At 39.5% G+C, this 26437-nt stretch overlaps 2 protein-coding genes across 4 annotated transcripts; one reads left to right on the top strand and one right to left on the bottom strand.

Moving 5' to 3' along the window:
• The first annotated feature begins 25 nt into the window (after positions 1–25).
• On the top strand, positions 26–9077 carry LOC108615246 (uncharacterized). The gene is made up of 3 exons (XM_018009603.2): positions 26–659; positions 6789–6930; positions 7088–9077. The coding sequence occupies exons 1-3, from the start codon at positions 619–621 to the stop codon at positions 7757–7759; spliced, it is 855 nt and encodes a 284-aa protein (XP_017865092.1). The 5' UTR covers positions 26–618; the 3' UTR covers positions 7760–9077.
• Positions 9078–18223: 9146 nt separating this feature from the next.
• LOC108615239 (uncharacterized) lies at positions 18224–26420 on the bottom strand. Of its 3 annotated transcripts, none has more exons than XM_089470414.1 (8): positions 25337–26420; positions 24398–24741; positions 23406–24333; positions 22829–23309; positions 22330–22746; positions 21755–21949; positions 21050–21699; positions 18224–20578 (listed from the first exon to the last, which is right to left on the bottom strand). In XM_089470414.1, exons 2-8 carry the CDS (start codon positions 24662–24664, stop codon positions 20379–20381), a joined length of 3138 nt encoding a protein of 1045 aa, XP_089326540.1. In that variant the 5' UTR covers positions 24665–24741; positions 25337–26420; the 3' UTR covers positions 18224–20378. The 3 variants fall into 3 exon arrangements, with proteins under 3 accessions (XP_089326540.1, XP_089326539.1, XP_017865082.1); XM_089470413.1 differs by having other exon boundaries at positions 24398–24744; positions 25337–26419; XM_018009593.2 differs by having other exon boundaries at positions 18224–20575; positions 24398–24744; positions 25337–26410.
• Positions 26421–26437: the final 17 nt, after the last annotated feature.

Here is a 26437-nt window from a genome sequence, read left to right as displayed (position 1 = left end):
TGAACGCTAAGCGATTGAGGCCACACTGCTCGCCGCTCACATCATTTTGAAATCGAAACTCGTTCGTAGCGGTCGTTTGTCGTGGTGCAGCAGTGCGCGAGCAAGCACAAAATAATATACTTAGAATTTTGATATATAAATAAAGCAATTAATAGAATTGATCAGCAACTATCATCAGTCTATGTATGCTTAGAGCCTTCTTGTTGTCATAAAACGGCAGCGACTTCTCAAAAGTAACGCAAAACGAATTCGAGTTCAATAAATATTAAACGTGTCGGCAGATTGCGATAAATTAATAACTACTTGTAACTAAGTTTGCTGATTTCGTAATAGCAACAAAGATTTGCTTGCCTAGCCTAGCCAGAGGCAAAGAATTCTCAACTACAAATACAAATACAGAAAACATCAGCTGAAGGCCCGCACGCACACAGTCACAGAAACATAAACCCAATGCGATAGACACAGTGAAAGTGCGCGTGTATGTGTGATACACAGAGCAAAAGAAAATTTTTTTATTAACTTGCGGTGTCAGCATTTAAATAAAGAAACCCCAAAAAACCGTCTGCTTAACCAATTTTGGTAATAGAAGAAGACAAAGAATTCATAAAACACAGCACAATGAGCGGATACACAGACCTCACCAAGCTGGAGACTAGTCGGTAAGTAAAATCTTATGGGTGAAATAAACACACATAGATCTCTACATACATACACTTGCTCGCAGAACTCTGCGTACACTTGCAAACAAACCCCTATTTCTATGTTTACATGTATATTGTATTTAATATAGAAGACTTAATGCAATACTTCTTTTTGTATAACAATTTTCATTTATTTATTAACATAATTATGTTTTCATTTTATTATTAAAACTAAACCAAATATTAAAAAAAAATATAAACAAAACACATTACCAAAAAATGACACCTCAAAAGTCTGCGTACATTTTAAGTTTGCTGCGTACAGCGCTGGAATTCACGATCACCGTTAGTTTTTGCATGTTTCTTTAATTCCTCTTCGCTCATTTGCGTAATTTGCTATCACTTTGAAAAGAAATTTGGCACGCGTTTCATCATGGAGCAAAAAGGGAAAGAAATATCGGTAGAAGTTCGTAAGCTTATATTAAAATATAGGTTAGAAGGCAAATCCTACCGAGAAATTGGTCTATTGGTAGGCAGAACTCATTCTTCGTGCCAAAGAGTGTACGACAATTATGTCTCATCGGGCTCTATATTGTCAAAGCCTCGTTCAGGCTGCCCACCCTTGCTCACGGAACGAGAGAAAAAACATATTGTTCAATTGGTACCTCAAAATCCAATGATATCTGCTCACCAAGGACGTCTGGAAGTTGCAGAACGTTTCTCCAAAACTGTTTCTGAGGAAACCGTTCGACGCACTTGGAAAAAAGCGGGCTATCATGGCCGCGTTGCACGTAGGAAGCCACATGTATCAGAGGTGAACAGGAAAAAGCGTATGGACTTCGCCAATGAGCACATTTCCAAGCCTTCTAGCTTCTGGAAAAGGGTAATTTTCTCAGATGAGAGCAAGTTTTGCCTATTTGGCATAAAAGGAAAGAAAATAGTATGGAGAAAAAGCGGAACAGCCATGGATAAGGAAAATTTATTGCCTACAGTAAAGCATGGTGGAGGTGGTGTAATGGTGTGGGGATGTATGGCGGCTAGTGGCGTGGGAAATCTCTCTTTTATAGAATCAACAATGGACCATAAGGATTATATAAGAGTTCTTAGTGAGAATCTGCATCAGAGTGCCCAGAAATTGCACCTGGAGGACGAATTTTGCTTCCAACAGGACAATGATCCGAAGCATACAGCCCACAATGTAAAGCTCTGGCTACTTTTCAATGTAAAAAGCCAACTCCGAACGCCTCCCCAGTCCCCAGACCTCAATCCTATTGAGCATCTATGGGACTTACTCGAGCGTAGGATTCGGCAGCACACCATAAGGTCTAAGAACATGCTGAAGGAGGTCATGATGGAAGAATGGGGCAAAATAACTACAGAGGACACTAAAAAGCTGGTTGAGTCAATGCCTCGCCGTCTGGCTGAGGTGTTAAAACGAAAAGGGTATCCTACAAGATACTAACAACTAACAAATTCCAGCGCTGTATGCAGCAAACTTAAAATGTACGCAGACTTTTGAGGTGTCATTTTTTGGTAATGTGTTTTGTTTATAATTTTTTTCAATATTAGGTTTAGTTTTAATAATAAAATGAAAACATAATTATGTTAATAAATAGATGAAAATTGTTATACAAAAAGAAGTATTGCCTTAAGTCTTCTATATTAAATACAATATACATGTAAACATAGAAATAGGGGTTTGTTTGCAAGTGTACGCAGAGTTCTGCGAGCAAGTGTATGTACGTATATGAATATGATTGTATGTTGCTGAGTGTGTACGTATGTGTGTGCCCAGTTTTGGGCTGGGCAAGCGCGAGTTTCTAGTTAAAATGTGTTTAAATTCAATTTAAAGCAGTTGCTAAATAATAGCACAAGGATGGGAAGGGGCAGGGGCCGGTGGAGGGAATGGAGAGGAGAGGAACACAGCTCACACAATTTCGCTCACATCATTTTGCATGCTCTTTCTCTCACTCCCTCTCTTTCTGACTGCAAGCGGCACCGCACCCCTTGTCCACACGGCGTTTTCTCTTTCGTTTCGACAAGATACAAAAATTTTATCGTACGATGCGGACAGCCATTCAAACACGAAAGAAAAAAAGTAAAGGCAATGCTGCCTAATATGACACAATCGTGCTATAGCTGTACATAATATATATGTATATGTGTATGCTTATGCGTGTGAGTATGTATATGTGTGTGGGTTTTCAACCTGGGCTCGTTTTGTATGTAGTGTAGTAGAGTGTATGTATGTATGTCTGTCTGCTATTTAAGTTTGTTTAAACTAATAAAATCGCATACCTCCGACCATCATTCCACTTTCCACCGCCGCAGCTGAGGCGTTTAATGTGTTTATTTTTGTTTTATCGCCTTTGCTCTAATCAGCGCTTTTGGCGATCGCATGTCATCTATCGATAACAACTATTACTCATCTTCATTGCCATTATCGCTATGCAAAAAGTTTCAACTATGAGCCATCGGCGGACGCCGCAGGGTATAAAACTAAAGGCAAAACCAACAAAAGAGAGAAATAATAATAATACAAATAAAAACAATTAGAAGCAATGGCATGATTCACTGTCCCCACTCTTAAACTTGACTGATTGACGTAGGCATATAAATATATACTCATAGGTACATGCAAGTCATTAATAATATGCTGCTGATGATGGCATTTGTGAGCGTTACTCTGAATAGTGGTACAAAGTAGTACAAATTGCTTTCGCCTTGACAAACTCACAAATTTAGTTAGAATTTGTATTTGTTTCTGATCGCGTTGTCGCATGTTAACTAGTGAAATATAATTAATATCGATTTGCTCATTTATCGATTATCATTGGAGGTCAGTCGAGGCCAAACAGGGGCAACCACACTGCAAAACAACATTAAACAAATATTGGTCAATTCGCTTCAACAAAAACACAACCAAACAATAAAATAGTGTTGCTCAATTTTGCAAATATTGCTGGCAAAGCAACAGCAACAACAACAATAATAGTAAACAGGCTGCAGCAAGAGTAGCGTCTCTTTATCTAACAATCGTACAGTTACAGCTCGCATCACTGCCTCCCTCTCTCTCACACACACACACACTCGCTCTCAAATAAAAACAAAGAGTACAGCTGAAGAGAGCTTGAGCGCTCTCTTGCCACAAAATATTCGCCGCAGAGTCGGCATCCGCGCCCGCTCGCCCAGCTGCAAAAAATCGGCTGATTTCTGTGTTGTATGCCGCGCTGCTGCTGCGCATGTTTCGCAGCAAACGAAAAAAAACTGGACGCGTGTCGCGTGCCTGGCTTGGCCCACTTCACAGGCAGGTGTTGCCGCCAGGTGTGCACTGGATGGGCACTAAGCTTTTGTTTTTGGCGCCTTAATGGGCCACACGACTAGTCGATTAAAATCTATAGAGAGAGAATAGGAGACAATTACCAGAGTACAACAACTACACTAACGGCTACAGATATTCGCTCAGATAAAAAGGTTCGCCGTGCTTCGCTGCAATTGGTCGTTTCGTATGGCGTGTTTATCGAACGCCGCCTCGACTGCGGCTTTTTCCTCTGCTGCCGGCATAATTGGGCGCAGCTGCACTTGTTGTACGATTACCGCCCTCTCCCTCCACCCACTCTTTCGCCGCCCAACATACGTCAGCTGTGAAAGGTCAATAACGCCACTGCTCCACTCTCTCTTGAAGCGAGCTTTTGATGCTGGCGCGTGGCCAATTATGTGACGCCTGATGATTTTTTTTTCTATTTTAAATTAATGCGACATTTGCTAAAATGGACAACGCCTGATTTCTATTTCTATCTCAATTATTCTTCCCTTTTGCTGAGCAATGTAAATCAAATATTTCATTCATTGTCTAGGTAATTATGTATGAATGAGGCGATTCGACCGGACGCTACTTATTGATAAGATAATTGCGCGCTTTACACAATTCTGATAGCCTCATTTAATACCCTACAGCAAACGTAAACAAAGAGTTTGAACTTTTGCCGAACTGAAAAGTTCTAGAATGTTTATTCTATAATATATATATATATATATAATAATTATAATTCTATGTAAAACTAGATTGACGTAGTGGAAAACTTGTTTAATAAAATCAACAAATTTAAAATACTAATAAAAATAAAAATAAAAAATTTTATTACTATTGAATTTAAAATGAGTTGGGGCATAGTAGATGTAGATTTATTTATAGTTCTAACTGTGCAGTTATTAGAACATTCTAGTCGAACAGCTCATATGAGGGAAGCCTCAAATGCAATCAAGCGTAAAAGCAAAACAAAAACAAAAATGGAAGATAATCAACTGAAATTTGATATGCATTTAGTTTAATAACTCAGAAAACTGTAGGTAAAATTTATTTTGCAACTATTGAGAAACTAGTGAGTTATTAGAGTAGTAATTACAGGGTAACTCTAAGTGCATCAAGTAAGGCACTTTAAAGGGATTTTCTTATGACGTTAAGCTCATTCAAATGCCATATTCAATTAGCTCAATTAGTCATGCAGTATAATAGGAAAGTTTCTAGTTATGCATATATATAAAGAGAGAAAGAAATATTGAGAAACAGAGATAGAGAGAGAGAAATAAGTACGGCATGACCAGTGGAAAAAAACCTTGACACAAGCGACGCAATATACATCTCTTTACACTATGCCACTATGTGACTTTGTGGTCGAGCACGCGGCGGCGGCGTGTCCCATGCCCACAAGAAGCTATCAATAGTCTAGACGATTACATGACTGGGGGTGGGGGGCTGGCCTTAATAGTTGGGGGAATGCCTTAAGTGCATATATATATGTATATGCACAGCCAAAACTAAATTTATCAAGGCGGCCAGCCCAGACGATCACGCGTCTACCACGCGAGACACTATCTACAGAGAGTTATCGGAGGCGGCGAACTAGTGAGCGAACAACTCCAGCTCCAGACGATAAGCGTTCTGAACTTCGGACGTCGGCGAGCGGTGAGACTAGCCGGCGTCTACGAGTGGGGTTAATCGGGTTCTACACTACAAATGGAACGAATGGAAGTGAATTAACCAGACTCGAAAGGCTAATAGTTTGCATGTACGACTTTCGCAAGACACGTGGCTCAAAGCGCTTGAACCGCAGAACAGGTAGACGAATGGGGAGAAAACTGAAACGTATAGATATATATATATATATATATATATATATAGCTATAAATGTGTATATACATATATATGTATGTATATATTGCCGAAAACACTTGCTATTCAGAAATAGAAATCAGCGGCTCAGAGCGTACAGGTTTTTTATACCTTTATTATTGTTGTTGTTGTTGTTGTTGTTGTTGTTGCTGCTGTTGTTGTTGTTGCTCTTCTATTTATATAGTTTGTATTTAATGAATTTGGCAACTGATTTGCATAGATTGAAATCAATTTGGTATTTATCAGGCGACCAGAAGATGATGTTGATTTGATGTCGGAAATGTTAAAAAGAACAAGTGGCCAGACTTAACGACGACACGTTTCCAGCCAAGCCAGATCGGGTTATTTCTATTGAATGGCCAAATTGGCGGCTATTGTCCAAGAAGCAAACGTGTGACGGACGGGTTTTTTTTTGGGCTTGGGCTAGATCAGGCTAGAGAGGCGCGTATTGCGAAATGAATAATGCTTTAATGCTGACGTCTTTGAAACCATAAAGCATATGACTTTGAACATATGTTATATATTTTGGAGCTCTTTATATATTGCTGAGTCTAGAGTGTTATTTTATAGCTCATTTCTATGTCTGTGTTTTTGTGTTTGATAGAAGGTAGAACATGGAATATAGGATATATAACATCTTTCATTAACATTTATCTCTCATTTCCAGAGCCTGTAATGTTAAGAAAAATTCAAATATTTAAATAATTGCCTTATATATGGGCGTATGCTTATTTTGTATATATTATTACACATTTATTATATCAAGCAAAGTCTTTTGCTCCCAAATCGATTTTTGACTTGAATTCTATATGGAGGATTTACCATATATTTTTGGGAGTAATTATATTTGTTCAATGTGTCTTATTAGAACCGGTTCTGTACAAAAAAAAAAACCGGTCTGAATACAATCATTACTTGGGCTATCTATAAAATCTGTACTATATCTTCCTCTCACTCCTTCTCTCTCACTTCAGGAACTGCCTGCGTCGCATTGTGCGTCACGATGAGCAGCAGTTCTCCAAAGACTGCATTATCAATGTGATGGAGAAGTTCGTGAAGACGGTTAACATCATGGATGATACCATATTGGTGCCATGCAGGCTCATGGATCGGCAGGTGGGTTCCAAATCAATGTAAACTCAGCTCACCTCCTCCTACTCCTCCTCCTGCTGCTTCAATCTACTCATTTCCAAATGAATGTTTAAACAATTTAGCTAATGTATGCTTGCCTGCTTGCTGCTTTCTTTTCTATCCGAATTCTCCCCATATCTAGATCGGTGATAGCACTGATATAATACCTGCAACGGGCAAGGATACAACCGCCAATCAGCTGACAAAAAATTCCAGTGCCGAGGGCAAACGTGGTGCGGCACATTCCAAGAATGTGCACGAGTTCCTCAACGCCTCAGAGCTCTTCAATTTGTATACCGTGCTGAATTCACTGAAGAAAGATTTACTCTGGACAAACAATCAGGATGATGATGATGATGATGATGAAGACAACACACAGCTGGAAACAGAGCAACAGCAACAACAACAACAGCAGCAGCAGCAGGAGATCAAGACTGAGTCCAACACAAATAGCAACACCAGCAGCAGCAACAGCAGTCGAAGCTCTGCGGGTGTCAAAGGTCATGTGAGAAGGACATCGACAGCATCCATGATGTCCACCACATCGGTCAGCAATCTGAGCGATTCCGATTCCGATATGTCGAACGAGATCGACTCAGGCCTGGAATCGGATGGCAACAAGAGCGACAATGCCCAAAGCACCGATGGCAGCGACATAGCCGATGCCGCCTGCCAAAAGTCCAGCGACAAGGCCACCGAGCTGGCCCGCCGCTGCAAACGACATCTGAATGGTCTGTACCAGTGCCTGGAACAAATGACAGAGGCGGCCAACTACTTGACCGCCAGATACCAAAGTGATATTGGAGCCGTTTAAGTTGAAGCAGAAGAAGAAGAAAAGGGAAACAATTACTAAGTAAATAGTTAAAGCGGTTGCCAACTCCTCGGGCGGGCTCTAATCATGTAAACCAAATAGGGAAAAAGAGATAAGAAAAGAAAAACAAAAAAAAATAGTAAAAACTAAAAAAAAAAAGGAAAAAAATATATAAATCAGGATAAACAGTTTTTTCTCCTTCTCTATCTATTGTGTGAGGTCCTTTCTGTTTAAGTGAGGTTTATTTTCAAAATGTGCGGGGTGCTAGACATATGAAAACCTATATATATATACATATATATATTATTATTGTGAGGATTGTATAGATATATGTCTCCTATTATGGATACTATTAATAAATATATATATATGTATTGAGATAAATATGTATGATAAATCAATCGAGTAAGTCAACATTATTTTCAAGAAGCAAACACAACATTTATGTCATAATTTCTATTTGGGTTGACGGGTACAACAACAAAGCAGAACAGATGATGAGAGTGTGTGTGGGTGTACTGTGTGTGTGTCAGCTAGTTTGATATAAAACAATTATGATTGTGTTTGATGAAGAGCATTCCTTTAGTACACGAGCTGCAAACGCACGCAGGCACACACACACATATACACTTTCACACACACTAACACACTAGAAATTGGGTGTGGCCTCACCCCACCCAATATATATATATATATATACGTATATATAAACAAAAAGAGAGATGTATTGTATACTCAAGCAGCAGCTGAACTAGCGCTGCAAAGAAACAAAAAAAAAAAAGCAAAAACAAAGAAAAAATAAGTCAAAAGTGTTATCCTATTTGTCTTTCATTCTAATCTGCCCTATATATATATATATCCTATATATATATATATATGTATATAAATATGTCTGTCATTTGATTTATGCATACTCTAGCTTTAGTTTCGTCTATGTGTAAAAAAGTGAAGGAAAATATTCGAAATGCAAAGTTTTTAAAATTTTCAATTCAAGTACAAGAAATATAATTTCGAGACACAATTAATTCCGTTAATGTTATTGTAATTATTTGTATGCCAGCAAAACCCCCTCCAGAGCCCCATAGATCCAACGTCAGCAGCAACAACAAAAATCGCATGCTTTATATGTACATATATAAATACACTTACACACACTCACACACACAGCTCGAACAAAAACTGCATGTGACTGGTGGGCGGACGGGCGGCTGGGGCGTGGCAAGCTTGAATCGTTTACGTGTAAAGAGAATTATTTATACATTTAATGAAATAAATAATAATAAAATAAACAAAATTTATTTAGAAAATAATTAACATAAAACTTCTTTTATTGAATTTGGCGCAAACGCAAAAAAAAAAAAAACTGTCGATGAAGCAAGTGAAAGAATGTTGCGAACGGGTGTAGACGACGGCACAATGCGCGCTCAAAAGTTGAGTGCAAATATGGGGTACTATAGTAATATATTATGAGCACAATTTAGGCAATATACAAAAATATAATTTAATAAAATCTTAAAAATTTAAATTTATAGAAAAACCTAGTCAAGTCATGAACGATTTTGGCTTTCGGATTAACCAAGCTTCACTTGATGATACTGATTGGATGTCAAGAAATTCTTCTATAGTAAAGCAACATATCTTTCCATATTCTAGTAATTCTTGTATATATTTTGCTATTTTTCGATTATTCCGATTTCAGATCCAGTTACAAATTAACCAGAATATTTGCACATATACGTATGTAATAATATGTGTATATATAAATTCATTTAGATTCCACTACTAATTCATTTTAGGCAAGTAAACCCAGACATTTCGTATATTAATATATACAAATAAAGAACTTTTTCCTGTATGTATATATACAGAAGTACTTCTTATATACAAATATAGAACTACTTAGCTTTGAAGCATATATACAAAGCTTAAGTTTCATGCAGGCACAACTATAAACATATATTTAGAATTTGACATGATATATTTTCAATTAAATATACCGACCAATATTTATACAATTTCAAGTGATATCTGAGCTCCGAGTATATATCTAAAGTTTCAACTATGTTTACAAACCTATATATCTCAAGTCTCAAGTTATATCTAAGAATTTTGTCAACCCATAAGTCCAAAATATGTATACCCCTTTTCGCTCTACCCGCCGAGTGACTATCGAAATTATTGATCGATCGCATGTGCCGGTGCAAATTCCACTTTCGCCTCTCTTTCGCCTACATCGCCCTGACAATGACCATCATAAATACACATTGTATAGATTACGAGTACAGTAAACATTGGCTACGGTAACAGCTGTTCGTTTAATTTATGCCGCACGAAATATACTTATGACAATGCGCCTTTGATATTGCCAAAATCGACATCGATTTCTTTTATGAAGGCTATAAAAAGTTCGAGAAAAGTCCAAAGAAAACTTAAAAGCAAAAAACTAAAGCAAAAAACGCTATGGTTTAGTTAGACGAGGTAGGATTGTATTTCTAGACTAGTTAGTCGCAGCTCTGCACTCTGATATTGATAATTGCAGTCAAATCTGAGTGGTTTATTTATAATATGATAAAATATATATTATATACACATATATAGATTTATGAAGAAATTAAGCACTGATAAAAGTACAGTATAAGTATGCCTTTCAAAGGTCTTTCAAGCACGCGCATGAATTGAAAATGCTAGAAAATCTAGCCACATGCGAAAATTATATATATTCATTCACCTTTATGTGAACTGTTTTTAGCAAGATTTAATCTAATGCTCTAAACACCTTAGAGTTCTGTACTGTAACTAAGGAAAGCAATTTACAATTTTAATGGGTGTCAAAGTTCACTTTTTAAAGTCAAGAAAGTCCCCCCTAAATTCCAGAATGACTTAACAAAGTAGCTATCAAACTCGTATTTAAAGACATAGATATGTACACATATACATATATCCAATAGCAAAAATGATTAAAAATCTATTGAGATCATATAATCAGATATAAAGAAAGCTATCTTTACACCTTTGGTATGCCAATTACCATAAATAGTAAATTGCACTTTCAATATCTATATAAGTATATATGTTGGCCTTCGTCCTCTTATATAAGTGCTGTTATATGCATATATGCATTCGTCTAGTACTTTGTCTGTGTTGACTTAGCGTTACGGTGTCACAAGTTGCATGTCTAAGCAATTATCTAAATGAGCTAAAAGTTAAAAGTTTGCAAGAAATGAGCTACGTAATTGTTAACAGCTGACTGCATCATTATCTGTATAATATGGATAATAATGGGATAGCCCTTCAGACATTTTTTAATCGAACAATATAATCTTACGACATTTCCAATTAGTCCTGTGGGAATTGGAATTTAGTAATTACTATTTGTAGTACATGAATGTACTATCGGTTATATTCAAGAGAACTGTTGTATTCGTATTAGTATTGGTAATGTTCTTTCTACAATTAACAATTGAAATATAAGGTATATAGGTGGCAAGTATATAGTAGTTCCTAATGGTAGTTCAAGAATGAAAATTGAGATTTACGACCATCCCTAATGTGAAAACCATGGAGTTTAGTTACACTAAAAAATACTTATGTCCTATAATCCAATTACACGCCATGGGAGACCAAGGCAATATTTAGAGACACAGAGTTGACCGTTTGTCAGAAGAATATTCCTTTCGGATAAGAATTTAAAATAAAAGCCGTCACTCTGCGGACTGGCCATTCATTTATAATAGTAAAAATAGTAGTAACAGTAGTAGTAGGTATAGTAACATTAGTAATAGTACTAAAATTACTAGTAGTGTAATAGTCGTAGTTGTAGTAGTATAGGTAGCCCCTGTAGTACAGGTAGTAGTAGTAAGTCTGAGTATAAGTAGTAGTTGCTATAGTATAAGAAGTAGTTGTATATTCGGGTATAAATAGTGCAGTAATATAAATAGTAGTAGCTATTGTATAAATATTAGTGCAAGTATAAGTATGGCACTAATAATATAAAAAGTACTATTTCTTAGAAAAATAGCAGCAGTAGCTGCTAAAAGTATTATCGGTATTTCAAATCAGAATTGGCAACAAACATTGCATCAACAATGGAATTATACTAAAAATTCGATATTGCTATTATAATTAGTATAAGCAGGTAGCTTATCTCCGACTGGTATTTATAAACAATAACAAAGTATTATATAATGAAATTTCACTGTATCCGATTAGATAACGTACACAAGAAAAAGTCTTATTCAGAACGAAACAGAAAAATGATTGATAAACTAATGAAACTTCGAGTAATGTAAAGGATTCCTGATAATGAAACTGAATCATGCCATAAAAAGTACCTAGTAGAGAAACCGAAACCCCACAGCTGTAGGCATCGAAGAACACTTCCTAACCTAATAAACACGGGACACGCCCACGCGCCGGTGTATTGCCAGAAGGCCTATCAGCATTTCAATAAAAACTCGAGCGTTTTGCAATTGGCGATAAGAATTTTGACCGAAAGTCAGCCGATACTTGAGTATTATCTGGGCCAGGTAATGCCACACTTGACGAATTGATTTCTCGGCCATGGCAAACCATACCATATATACGTATTATAAATAAGAACAGCGATAGCTCGACTAGGAATCGCGACCAATTCACTAAAGCCCTGAACTTGTTTAAGTTTAATCAGAGGCGACATTTTAATATATTGTAGTGGAGGGAGGATTCAATGACGAAATCATCGACATCGTTGTGGACAATGTTTCAACATTGTTCTAACAGAGAGACTTCTAGACTTAAGATTCAGCGTATTGCCAACTGTTTTCGAACACATTCAATTAGCGCCCCGATACAAAATCAAATTATATTGAAAGGCTTCCGTATTGGAGGGAAAAGGCCAGCATAGAAATGAAACTGATTTTAGATTAGTTGATGTCAACGTTGTTGCTGTTGTTATTATTATTATTATCATTATTATTGCGTCGTAGACGGGGTCGGGGACATAGTTAAAGCCATTTGCAAATTGCGACAGTTTCGTTTATCAGCCACACATACATCATCATCGACATATGTGTGCAGAGTCTATCATAAATGAATATACATACACATGTATATACATCTATATCTCTATTATCTATTCGTAGATGTAGCTTCTGCTAGTGAAGCCGAAACTAGTTTTATCTTTAATACGATTCTAGCTAGGCGGAAATTGAATCGAACGATTTTTGACTGTGGCCACTGGCCAGCCTCCGTTATTTAATTTAATTTTATTTCTTTGAGACACAGACACTAAAATACAACCGTTAACAGAGGCTGTGAGCCGGCCAAAGCCGGAAACTACTATTAAAAATATATTTATATAGATGAGCAAGCGGCATGTGAAAATTTGTATTTGATTGCCATTAAAGCATTTCCGTTTATTGAACCCGACCCGAACCTTGAGCGTAGGCCAGGATTTCGTAATCGAAAAGGAAGCTTAAAATTACAGAAAAATGTAAAATTTGATTAACAGTATTTACGAGAAAAAAAAGCGTTGTACTTATTTATATACTATGCATGTATAAATATATTCAGTTTCAATCTGTTTTTCAGTAGCTAAGAAAGCATCACGATGACTCAGCGTATATTTTGGCGTACTTAATTTATGAGTTAATATAAACCTGTAATTGCGATGCCCTCAATACCAAAAGTGGGCGGGCGGGAAGTGAGTTGTGTTTGCTCAAATTACTGAGAAAGACAGAAAGAGAGAGAGAAACCCGGGTTGGGTAAGTAGCATCACGATCGCCGCCACAAGGTTAACATTTGCCGCGGCAATTAAGCAAGGTCCGCAAATTCTTGTGCCACATTCATGCAGCTGGAGAATCTCCGACTTCATTCGGAAATAAATATTATCACGTGTGAGAAAAACGAATACGAATACGAATACAAATCCGAGCTTCAATTGTGCATGTAAAGCTAATCCGACAAGACGGCATACAATCTGTATAATGCTCAAAAAACTAAATGTTACTTACCAATGCAGACCCATAAATGATTGACTGCCTAATACCCTTCACTAGTAGTTAAGAATACCCATGCATTTTTGGTAGGCACACGAGATTTACGAAAAAATCACAAACACATTTACAAAACATTTTAATGGCGGCAATTGGAGTAATTTAGTTATGCGCATAAAAGCGATGAGTAGAATAATCGATAGATTTTGTTTATGGTATTTTTATGCTAAGCGCCTGTTAAGCTGTCAATTAACATTTATGGTTAACAGCCACAATTAGCACGTTAGCACAGAATTTTTTTTTTTCATAGCCCTTTTTTGGCAGTTACACACGCAAAACGTAGATACACACATTAATAACGGAATTCGTTATAATAGCGTATAATTTAAATATTTATATGTGTTTAGCTTTGCATATTAGAATTACTTCCGCCGTATTTGACCCCAAGCCAAGGCATGACCCCCAAAGCAGAAACTTAATATATATTATATTAAAGCTATAATTAGAGACTAATAATTTCCGTTATGAATTTAGCCAAGTGATCCAATGCCTTAGTGCATGAAAATTAGCTTCCTGCTTGCCAAAAAGACTCGTCACTCGCAGCTGCTCGCACTTTTCATTCATTGATTGATGCTTCATTATGGACTCTATATTCTCGAGGTGTGCCCGATTTCAATTGGGCTCTGACCATAAACGAGATTAGAATTCCGCATTATGCTGTCAAGCCGCCCAGCCCCGTGCGCCCCTCCCCAACGACTTTTGTTGTATAATTAGAGCCTAGACACAAGTGCGCAATGCTTACGTCGACAAAGAGAAAGAGAGAGAGAAAGACAGACAGAGGGAAAGAGACGCATGCATGGCTAACACTTAAACACAGATATAGCTTTTATAGCACGTAAACAATGTTAACAATGCGAACTTGGACTACGGCAACGTCTCTGCCTCTGCCTTTGGCTTCAACTTGGGCTCGTGCTCGGGCTCGGGCTCTGGCTCTGGCACTATCTCTGGCTCTGGCTTCGTCTCAGATGGGTTGGCGGCCAAGCTTTGGTTCATGGCTAGCAACTAGTACAAAGTCCGAAAACTCGAAATTCCACACAAACACACACACACACACACGCACATGCACACTTTACGCTTTTACAAATCGCTAAATCATGACAGCGACGCAGTTGCCGATATTCATTCACGAACATTCTGCGACACTGCCCGAAAAAAGAAAAAAACTTTAGCCGAAAAGCAAGAGAAACAACAACAACGCTCTACAGATTTCCTTATTTATGAACTGACGCGTATTTCCCCTTTATATATGTATTTAAGATATATACATATAATCGTCTCAAGTGCTAGAATCCGGTATATCATACGTTTTGCCTGAAGTTCACTCCTTGAGCACTTGCGCTTAATTGGCTCTAAAAATAAAAAATGGCAAAACAAAAAATTGTTCAAAATAAAACAGAAAATAACAACAGCAACAACAAAATTGAACTGTGACGTCAAAATGACTTGGGTAGGCTTCCCAGCTTTGGGGACTCTGATTCAGCACTTGGGTAAACTTCAACGCAATATCGATTGACCCGCCCCCTAGGTCTAGAGCTTTCAATAGGACAGGCCGGTTCTATAGACAGGCAGACAACTCAGCGTGAACTGTCAGAAAACCCCAAAGGTAAGAATAGTTGGCAGTTGGCTGTAGCCGACTGTCACATACGCTGTTATCGTTCGAATGAGTCATGGGGTCTTATTGATGGGTTTTTTTCTCAGCTCTCCAAGTGCAGAAATATGAAGTTGCCTTGACATTTGTTGAATACTGATGTGTAACTTGGCGTGGTCAAAGTAAACCTAGCTTAAATTCTTTAAAAGCTAGACATTTATATAGGCTTAAAGCTACGAAAGCTCATATATAAAGCTTTGAGCTTTTGAGCTGTCCAGAACTTTTACCTTGAAATTTTGGATGACTAAGATATAGATATAATTATGTTGATTGTTCAGATAGTTTGATATAAGATAGATAGATAGATAGTCAAATTGATAGATATAGAGATAAATGAATGGATAGACGGATAAATAGATGGATAGATAAATATATAGATAGATAGGTGAAAGAATTGATGGATAAATAATGAATAGATAGATAGATACGATAAAAATCTATATATTGATATTCAAAATTCAATCTATATATATTCTTATTTGTTAATGTTTGTATACCAGAATTGAGAATCTTATAACTTTATCCCGAGCTCTCCATAAGCTTCAGATACTTTTGGCATGACTGCTTAACTAAACGATACGTGCTAACTAAATGTGCTAACTATTCTACTACTACATGTCAAGCTAATATACCCATTTCAACATCTCCTACTGGCTAATTGAATCTGTGTCTGTTGTCTGTTGTGCTACCTGTCTGTGCGCACAGCCATCATACTTATGATCTGCTTATGTTGTGCCCCAGCTTGTTTCTCATATGGACTATAAAATATATATATGTGTGTATATATATTTTTTGCCAATCAGAACCGGAATGGCAACTACGTCGCAGCGTTTACAACAAATTTTTGCACATAACAGCATGAGTTGGCTAAAACATTTCTCTTTCCAGGCCACTAAATACTTTAGCTTAACCTCATTTTATTATTTGTTGTAAGTGTTGCAAAAAAAAGAAACAAGAAAAAAAAGACCCTCAACCTTTGGTTTGAGTTAAATTAATTAGTTATTTCTAATGCGTACGTTGATTTGGTTTTTACCTCGACAGAAGTGGCTGACGAAATCTTTGAGAACTGGTCGGACAGTTGGGCGGCAGACCCACGCACACACACACACACACGCAGATACGCAGACCAGCATACACACACACACACATACGCAAATTTGGGCACTTGGGGGTCGCTTCATTGCATTGGTCACCGAAAAGTTGTTGTTTATTCAACAACAAATTGTTGTTGTACTTTTTACTGTGGTCTACAAGCTGAAGACAGGTGTATATACATGTGTGTGTGTGTGTGTTTATGCATATGTAAATCGTGTAGGTGCATATGCATACATTTACATGCTTACAAGAAAAGGCGTCAAAACTCACGACAACAACCACAGCAATAGCAACAACAACACACAACACTGAGAGTCATTGGACTAGTTTCATAACTGCCAAAACAACAACCCCACTGACGCCTCTCCCCCTCTCTCTTTGCCTCTGCCGACGCTCAGCTGCTATGCTGTACATGCCTCTGCTCGGCGCACCTGCTGAGCGCACGACGCGTCGCGACGCAGCGCGCAGCCGCAGCAGCGGCACTAGCCGAGGCAGCCGCACGGTTTCAATCTGAATGCCAAGCGTTGGGTATGACCTTCAACGCTAAAAAAAAAAACAAAACAAAAAAGCAGCAGAGCTGACTGCGATGCGAGCAGCATGCGGCGACAGCCAAAGTATCAGTTTATGGTCAACAAAAAAACAATAACAACAACAGAAAAGGCAGCAGAAATAGCAGCAGCAGCAGCAGCTACATCAAAAGACGTTAAAAAGCAACAACAAAAGTAAGAGAATCACTGCAGAGAGACAACATGTCGTCAGCAGGCAGAAAGCTTTCAAGTCACACGCATTATTTTATGTATTGGAGCTTGAAATTGAAAGCTGCTGCGACGGCAACGACAACTGCGACTGCGCAGCTACGTCTGCAGCGTGAGACAATGCAAAAAATATAAAATAAACAACACAGCTTCAGTCGACTGTAGGTTGCTCTGCAATTGCTGGAGCAGTCGATTGGGCGGAATTATCGATAAAATACCAAAGCTGTTAACGTTGTAATACAGCTAACAGAATTCTGTTACTGGTATGCAATGTTAGTCAATTATTATGTTAATGTGCACTTTGCTCACTGTTACATGTTTTGTCTTCTAATGAATATACCCATCCTGTCGCTGCGGTTGAGTATTCTTGGAATGTGCAAGTTTAAAATATGTACTAAAAAAGCTTCTTTGTGTTTTTATAAGCGCAGCCCCTGCACACTGCACTTCACTGCTAGCGGCCCGTTTTCGAACCAGTTTCGCATCCTCCATTCGGCATTCCCCATTCCAGCCATTCGCTCCATACATAGGACGGGCCTCCAGACCAATTTTAAAAATAAGAATCCATTTGCTGCTCTTATGTTTTTAGCGTGCCTCAACACAATTAATATTCCATTCGAGGCAGCAAACTGTCTGTCCCCCTTCCTCCACTATTTGCATAATTATCAACTTGTCTCGATTGTTTTTCCATTGCACTGGTTTTTTTTTTTCCACCACAGATTTTTAGAACATTAAAAAAATAAAAATAAATAACTAAATAAAAAAACAACAACTCAAAACCCACTGCTGGGCATAATAATGAACGGGACGTGGTCTGAAACTGTGGCGCCTTTGATCTCTGGAATTTCCCCATGCCATACAACAACAGCATCCAAGCAGAGAGGACGCGACTGTCAATCACCTGAAGACGAAGCTATAGGTACGAGCTGAAACATAACGCTTAACAACAAAATTGGTCCTTTATTAATGGTCAAGGTATTTATGCTTAGGTATTTATATAGAATTTTTTAAATGAAAGAAAACAAAGTGTCTAAGGTGTATGTTAAAGATTTAACTAAACTTAACCAAATCAAATTTCAGAATGAGTTTCAGCATTTTCCATAGAACATTTCGAAGACTTCTTACAAAAGATAGTTTTATTTCTTATATATGTTAATGTTAATGCCAGTCTTATCTATAGGATGACTTACTCTTTACTCCACACTTTGTAATTATATTTGGATTTAGTGAGTTGCATGTAAATTGTTCTGTATCAAAAAGCTCGTTGGATTGTCTTAAGGTCGCTTAGAAAATAAATGTATATATTATATTATATATGTAGTATGTGGGAATAGAGCTTGAGTGGGGCGGGGAATTAATTTGAGGTTTGGGAATTGCGCATCAGACGTTGAACTAAAGTTCAGCATTTGATGGGATTCGCATATAATTCTTGTCAACTTTGAATGGGGAAGGCGATTGCACTTTGGCTGTGCGCCTCGCAGTCAAGAGTCGCGCATGGTTAAAACTCATTAAGTAAATGAAGTGAAACCAGACAAGCGACTACCCAAGCCCAGTCCAAACTAATTGTAATTTTAATGCAAGCAACTATATACGATAAATTTATATATGTCTATATATATATATATATATATATATATATATATATATATATATATATATATATATATATATCTGGATAATTGTGAACTGAGGATCAGGTGCTACATATATTAGTACTACGTTCAAAATACTACGTAAACTAAATGGTATAATATTATGCTAATACTTACTCAATATACAGTTACTTGAATTTCGATTCAATTGGTTTTTTAATTTTTTTTGTTTTTGTTTTTCATTAAGTTTATTATCACGTTACATTATTTCGCTTACATTATGTATGCTATATAGTATTCTATGAAAAAAACAAAAACAAAATTACAAATAAAATAATAATTTATTCAAATACAACCGATTTGGGGCCTTCACTTCGAATAGGAAAAATGAGCGTAAATTAGACGTCAATCCAATTAGAATTCATGTTGTTTCGTTTTACTATTCAAATTCGTATAACTAAGGAATACAGTTAAACAATTTATATATGCTACAAACAATTTAGCTAAAAAATATGATTTTTGTTTTTTGTTTTGGATGGAGATTATAATTGAATTTACTTAAGCAGCTACAGTTTGTATAAAGTTATATAATTGATGTAGATAAGTCTAAATATGCATAATTTTTGTGAGATGCTACCAAGTCTAGTGAATGAGCTGAAGTTTTTAGTTTGGCTTTTCAACGATCTGGCAACACCATTGCCTCATTAGGTCAGCTGCGCTGCAGCTCAAGTGTATTTCGTGTGTGAGATATGCTTCAGTTTTGTAATTATAATAAACACACACACAAACACGTATATATACTAATATATAGATAAATAAGGATTAGGATGAAATATAACTAAGTTCAATTTGGGCTAGTTAATGCTGTAGTTTAGTGAATATTATTATTTCCATTGTGTTTGCAACACGTTGATTTTTTTTTTTTTCGATTAGAAACTGTTTTTTGCTGATCGTAAAAAACGAAAGTTTGTTTTAAAACTAGTTTAACTCTTTTTTGGCTGATGGGAAAACAAAATGTTTAACTACTACAATATACTTTAACTGAGGTCCATCGAACAAAACAATTAACTCACTACGGTCTAAGGGGATGTGATTAGTTAGATGTTGTTATTATTATTATTATTATGTATACGCATTAAATCTATGTATAACCTGCTAATCCAGTCCATCATTTCCATGGCTTACAACTTAGGGTCAACGCTTATCTATGCTCCTCTAAATAGTACTTATTGCACTCAGTTTCCGCTTAAGTCAGTTAGAGTGAGTGGGTCCCTGGGAGGGAGGGGTTGTTTGTTGTTCAAGTTACAAAACTATCGATAGCAATTTCAATAAATAGTAAAGTGAGCAATATATGTATATATATGTATATATATCTAAAGTATATCTCTATGGTATATGTTGTTCGCATAACTATGCTTTAGTTGGGCTCACCGATAATATTATCGATAGTTTTGTAGTCATGTTAGCCTTAACCTCAAAACGCTCATAGTGTATTTACTCAAACTATTCTTCAGTTAGACCACTTAACTCATAGCTCTGATGCTCCAGATTCCGTTTCAGATCCACAATGGTGTTAACAATCAGCTGTTGTTTGGTAGCGCCCTCTACCGTGACATCCTGCATGGAGCTCTTTGCCGAAACGGAAGACGATAGCTTCGGTTGTGGACGTTTCACGTGCGATTTGGTTCGTTCGCTCATATCTGCTTGGGTTCAAGTTGATTAAATAAAAAGGAAACAGGTGAGCGATAAGGTATGACGTTTAAGGTGTGAAATTCAAACAATTTGAATTGCTCTAAGCAAACTGACTATCTAATACATTGTAATGGGATTAACCGGTCAGAGCTGCTATAAGTGAATTTATAGATAAGGCAGAATGGTAAGGATTGATTGATTGATTATCAATAACTGTTGATTGGAATATAATAAAGACCTAATGCATTTTATATGTAAAATAATAATTTACATTAAAAAAAGTTTTCTGTGCATTAAATTTCTGTTATCTCTATTAAACGCTTTCATTAAAATAGGCTGTTCGGTTGTTATCGATTAAGACTTAATTTGATATGTCTATCAATTCATATTCATTCATACATCTGTCATTCACTTTAATACCCATAACCTGCCCGACTGCAACATACCTATCATTTGACTACAATTCCCATTGACCTACTTACCCAACTCCAAGTCGAATGTCTTCTTAATGCGCTCAAAGGAGCTGCTGCCCTTGTACACCTTACGCTTCAGCGGCTCGCTGTGAGGACAGTAAAAGTTGTCATGCATCTGAACCTCGGAGACATTGCGATTATTGTAATCCAGATTGTTGTACATCTGCTGCTGCTGATGCTGCTCCTGTTGCTGTGGCAAGTAGTTGTGATTGGTGGCATCTTCCACTACGGCAATGCACTCCTGATCCGAGTCGCTTGCATTGAAGCTGTGCAGCGCCATGGCGCGTCGACTGCTCCGCGGACTGCCTTGGACCAAGCGCCTCCCGTTCAGCTGCAGCTGTGGTGAGAGCGGTGCGACGTTGTTTAGTTTACGTGGCGGCAGCTCTGGCGGTGCATTCTGATTCATAAAGTTGGTCAGGTGCGTCTTGCGCGGACTGCAGCGACCCGGCTTGGGGCTATTTGGCGGCGATGCTGCCGCAGTCTCAAATTTGAGCATCTCGATTCGTTTGTTGATCGCAGCCGCCAGCTCATGCTCCAGCGGTGGGGCAGGTGGTGCCTGCTTTTTGGCCTCCACCTCGCTGTGCTTGAGCATCTCCACGCGCTTATTGGCCAGCGGATTGAGACGTCGGGGACTAGCCACGGGCGTGTCTCTCGGTATGCTGCATGGAAATATGGGATTAAATAAATGAAGAGGGTTTGTGTTGTACAACGCACCTTTGCAAGCTGTTCTTCATGGACTCCAGCAGCGATTCGGCCTCCATGATGAGCTGCTTGTACTTCATGTCCGCCTCCAGATCGGCCTTGAGCAGCGCCTTCTCGCTCTCCGCTATGGTCATAAAGTGAGGCTCATTGGCGCTGCCAAAGATTAGTGAATTGGAGCGATTCGACAATGGTGAAGTCTTGTAGATGCTGTCAGTGGATTTAAGTGTGAGGTAAGCTTTTAATTGATTATCTGGCATATATTTTTATTAAGCTGCATTAATCCTTAGTTCAAACTGTTTTTTAAATCGAATAAAAGTTCGAGCAGGGTAGGCTAAGGCAGAGAAGGATTGCTGTAGAGTAGGGTAATGACAGAGAAGGATAGAATAGAACAATGACAAAGGAGGAGTAGGGTAGGATGGACGTTGGCTAAGAGCAAGGAATATTATAGTGGGAGAGTAGGGAAAAGTTTAGGATACGGTAGGTGAACCTCAGGTAGGGTAGGAAAGAAAAACTAAGTCTAGGAGATGACATACATTTAGTAATTCTCACTCACACTCAATTAAAGTTAAGTAATCTCGAGGGCTTACCGTTCCTTGGGTCCCAGCAGATGGCGACGCAGACAGACGGGCGTGCCGCCCACACTGCGTGAGCCGCGTGGTTCGCGCAGCGGCGACGCATTGACTTTCTCGCGGTTCTCGCAGCTCTTTTTGCGCGTCTTGAGGAAGCGTTTGCGACGACGCTGCTGACTGGCATCGGGTGCCTCCTGGCCGCTGCGACGACGCGAACGCGTGGAGGCGCGTCGCAGTATCAAGGGACTGGGCTGTGCAGCACTCGGATAGTAGTGGCAGCTGCCGAGATTGCGTTGCTGCATGTCGAGCTGAATCTCCTGCATGGAGGAGGTGTCTATGAAGTCGATGTCCAGCTGCTCATCTGTGTCGCACTCATCGCCCGCATCCTGGCCGGTGTCCAGCTCGGAGGCGCAGTCGGTTGGGTCTGAGTCGCTGCTGCAAGGGTTGCAAGAAGAAGAATGAAGGAGCTGCTCGCGACTTTGCTGTCTCTATCTCACTCTCTCTTTTGAGGACTTACCTAAGTATGTCCGTTTCCTTCTCGTAGATGTAGCTCTCATCAAACTTGCCAATCATCTCATTAAGTGTGGCCTCATCATCGCTCACTAGAAAGGAGTCCAACGGCTGCTGCTGCTGCTGTTGCTGTCGCCGTTTGATGGTGTGCGGTGCATGCAGATTTTCCACTTCAGTCGAGGACGACGACGAACCCTCCGAGCGGCTGTCAGCCCCAGCCGCAGCTAAGATTTTGGGGGTTGCTGCTACGCCACCTGCTCCACCCAGCCCACCTGCTCCACCTGCTGCTGCTGGTGCTAAAGGAGTTGTTGTTGCTGTTTTGGCTGCGCGCATTTCCAGCTCAGTGCTTGACTTAATGCCCGACGATGTGGTGGAGGTGGTGCTGGTGGCATCCACATCCAGGCGGCTGCCCGACATCAGCTGCATATGCTCCGTCGTATTGTACCAAGGATTCGTGCGTATGCGCGAGCGTTGCCTAGGCGAGGGTGCTGCAAGTGGGAGGGTCAAGTGGGTCAAGTGTATGGGTTAAGTGGTTCAAGTGGTTCAAGTGGTTTAATTGCTCATTTTGAACAATGTCTACTCACATTCAAATAACTGGCAATTGCGCTGCAGCGACAAGGGGCTGGGCTGTGCCTCCAGCACGTTGCCAAAGTTACTTTTGGGCAGCGGGTCCATTGGTGACATCTCCTCGATACGATTGAGTCCGAATTTGGTGGCCAGCGTGTTGGCAGAGCGGCTGGGAAAGTAGTGGGTGCCACTGCGCATATTGATGTAGTACTCGGGCGCCGGAGGATTGGCACTGCTGGCCGCACACGGCGAGTTGCCATCGGTGGAGTAGCCCGTGGAGTAAGCGCTCTCCGGCGAGGAGAGACTGTGCGGCCGGGGACCGGGTACGAAATTGCCACGCGGCATGCCGCGTGGTGCACGCAAACGACTCAGCTGCTGGGACACAGCGGGTGGAGGCGGCGGCGGTGGGGCCTCCAGCTTGGAGGGCAGCAGACGGCCATAGTGCACATGATTCTTGGACTGCTGCTGCTGCGGCTCCTCCTCGTAGACCAGCTGCAGACTGGTCAGATTCTCGGACTGTGGACGCTGATAGTCCAGCATGGGCGCTTGTGGGCGTAGCAGTAGTGCACCCACCTCCTCATAGTCCACCTCGTCCTCGATGGGCGCCTGGTAATCACTGCTGATTTCAATGTGCTCCACCTTCTGGCTAATTACCTTCGCTTGGCTAGACTGCATGGAGGGCTCCTTCGAGCCGGTGGACCAGGACAGCGATGAAATGGATGAAGAGGAGCAATTGACGCGCGTGGGCGACTTATCGGCGCTTGTGGAGCTGCAGCTATCCTTGCCAGGCACGCTCAGCTGCTGTGGCTGCAACGGCTGCAATGGCGACAGCGTCTGGTGGCATTGATAGCGATGCGGAGCGTACAGCAAATTATCCGACTTGGGTGACGTGATGGAGGTGTGCGTATCCTGGTCCGGCGATTGCCAGCCATACCGACTGGGCGTCTAAGGGGATTCGGGTGCGAGATTAGGCAGAGTCTCTTATGGAAGATTAGCTATGGCTACTCACATGACATTGTATGGGCGACACCTCGCGCCGGCGCACCGGGCTGGCAATGCTGTGGCTGCCACTGCTGGTCAGCACAGGACTCGTCGTGGACTTCAGATTGCTGCTGTGAGGCAGCGTGCCCGCTTTCTTGGCATGGCTGGCACTGCTGCTCCCACCGCTTCCTGCCCCTGCTCCGCTGCCATCTGGCTGCTGCTTGTTCTTATTATTCTTCTTGCGTGGACGCACAATGTGCGTTTCCATCCAGGAACGCAACTTGGAACCAAACATTGTTTCTCCTTCACTCTCTCTCTCTCTCCCTCTCTGTCTGTTATCAAATGTTAGTCTAAATGGACGGATTGTTGTTGCTGCTGTTGTTGGAATATGAGAAGCAGAAAGGATGCCATTAAAGTATTTGCTCAGCTCCGAAATGCAATTCCATAATAATGTCTGGGACAATGGCTGGAAGTTTGCATAGGGCTCGTGGGCTGCCTGCAAAACTGACTCCTGGGGCCACTTTCCGCTGATAAGAAAATCCATTTATGACAGCACAAAAGCCGCCTAACGCACAGTGGTGCGCATAGTGTGCGCAAAGTGTGCGGGAGCACATAAAATGTTATAGTTTCTAAGGTAACTAACTAAAATAATAATAATATTTATTATAATAAAATAAAACAAAATGGGCCAAGGTAAAAATAAAAATTAAATTTTAACAATAAAAATAATTATTTTATGATTTTATAGTTTACAAATATTTGAAATAACACAAATATTTGAAATTTATTTAAATTTAATGCATGTTATAAATTATAAATTCACTTGTTTTGTTGTCTTGAACCACTGTGTGCAGCAGCAGCAAGAGGCTTTCATATTTGCTATAGTTTTCAACTGTAACTATGTATACATACATATGTATGTGCATATATGTGTCTGTGTGTGTGTTGGTATTTTTTGCAAAATTACCTTATTCGCAAATGTCTGTAGCCTCATAATATCCTTTACGCCTGTTTTTATTGTGCGGCACACGAGATGAAAGGCGAGCTACACACACACATAACACAGCGTATACGTTTCTCTTTATCTATATGTGTGTCTGTGGATCTGTGTGTGTGCGCTTACGTTAGGCAGACAGCGAGACGACTCGACGTCTGGCAACGCTGTAGCTGTGTGCGTGTGTGTGTGTGTTTGTTTATTTTTTGTTGACGTTTTTTAGGCGCACACAAACAACGATGTCGATGTTTCCTGGTATGGTATGCGCGTGTGTGTGCGTTGCTTGGGGGTTGTTTGTAAGCTGAGATGCACGCCTATTGCCGCTTCAAGGACTCATCGGACTCATGCTGTGCTCCAGAGTTACTCAACGTTGTGTGGGTGTGCTTGTGTTGGTGTGGGGGTTGTCTGTGTGCCTTTATAAGCCTCCCCTTTTGGGGAAATGATACGTAGCTGGGTTGTAAATCCAACCGTAACTGTAAATTTTTATGTCAAGCTATTTTCAATTGTTGTTTCGTTAAACTGCAGCGTGAATATTTTATTTGATTTGATTTTTTTATAGCATTGCCCGTACGATTTAAATGCGTAAGTGTATGTGAACTGTATGAATGATTTGAATGAAATTTTAGTTTATGCTTTAAGTTCCGTTTGCGTAGTTTCGTTTTGATTACTTTGATATGCAAATTAATTGGAAATATGCCCGGCAACGTATAATTTAAAAAGCAGAAACTTTGCCCACTTCTGGGCTGCAAGAGATGAAAGAAGATTTTTTCACTGTCTATATTGAGTGATGTATTGGTATGTGCTTGTGTCGGTCTTAGATTTATTTTATTTTTTGGTGGTAGCAATAATATGTGCGGCTGAAATGGCGTTTGCTGCGCGGCGAAAGAGAGCGACTGCCGCCGCTGAAGTGAAAAAAGCAACTAACGGAATGCGCAGCCATCAAATCGTAAGGAAGTCTAATGCTAACCGACATCGTTCTGTGAAGACATTATAAAATACAATGAATTCGATGGCTATTGCGCATATAAAATCTACTGTACAAAAACAGTTATTTTTGTATTTTGAAATCTATAT

This window comes from Drosophila arizonae, chromosome 5 (genome assembly GCF_054131065.1).
Source record: "Drosophila arizonae isolate 15081-1271.41 chromosome 5, UAZ_ARI_1.0, whole genome shotgun sequence".
In the NCBI taxonomy this organism is placed as follows: Eukaryota; Metazoa; Arthropoda; class Insecta; order Diptera; family Drosophilidae; genus Drosophila; species Drosophila arizonae.
This window is presented reverse-complemented; position numbering and strand designations above follow the sequence as displayed.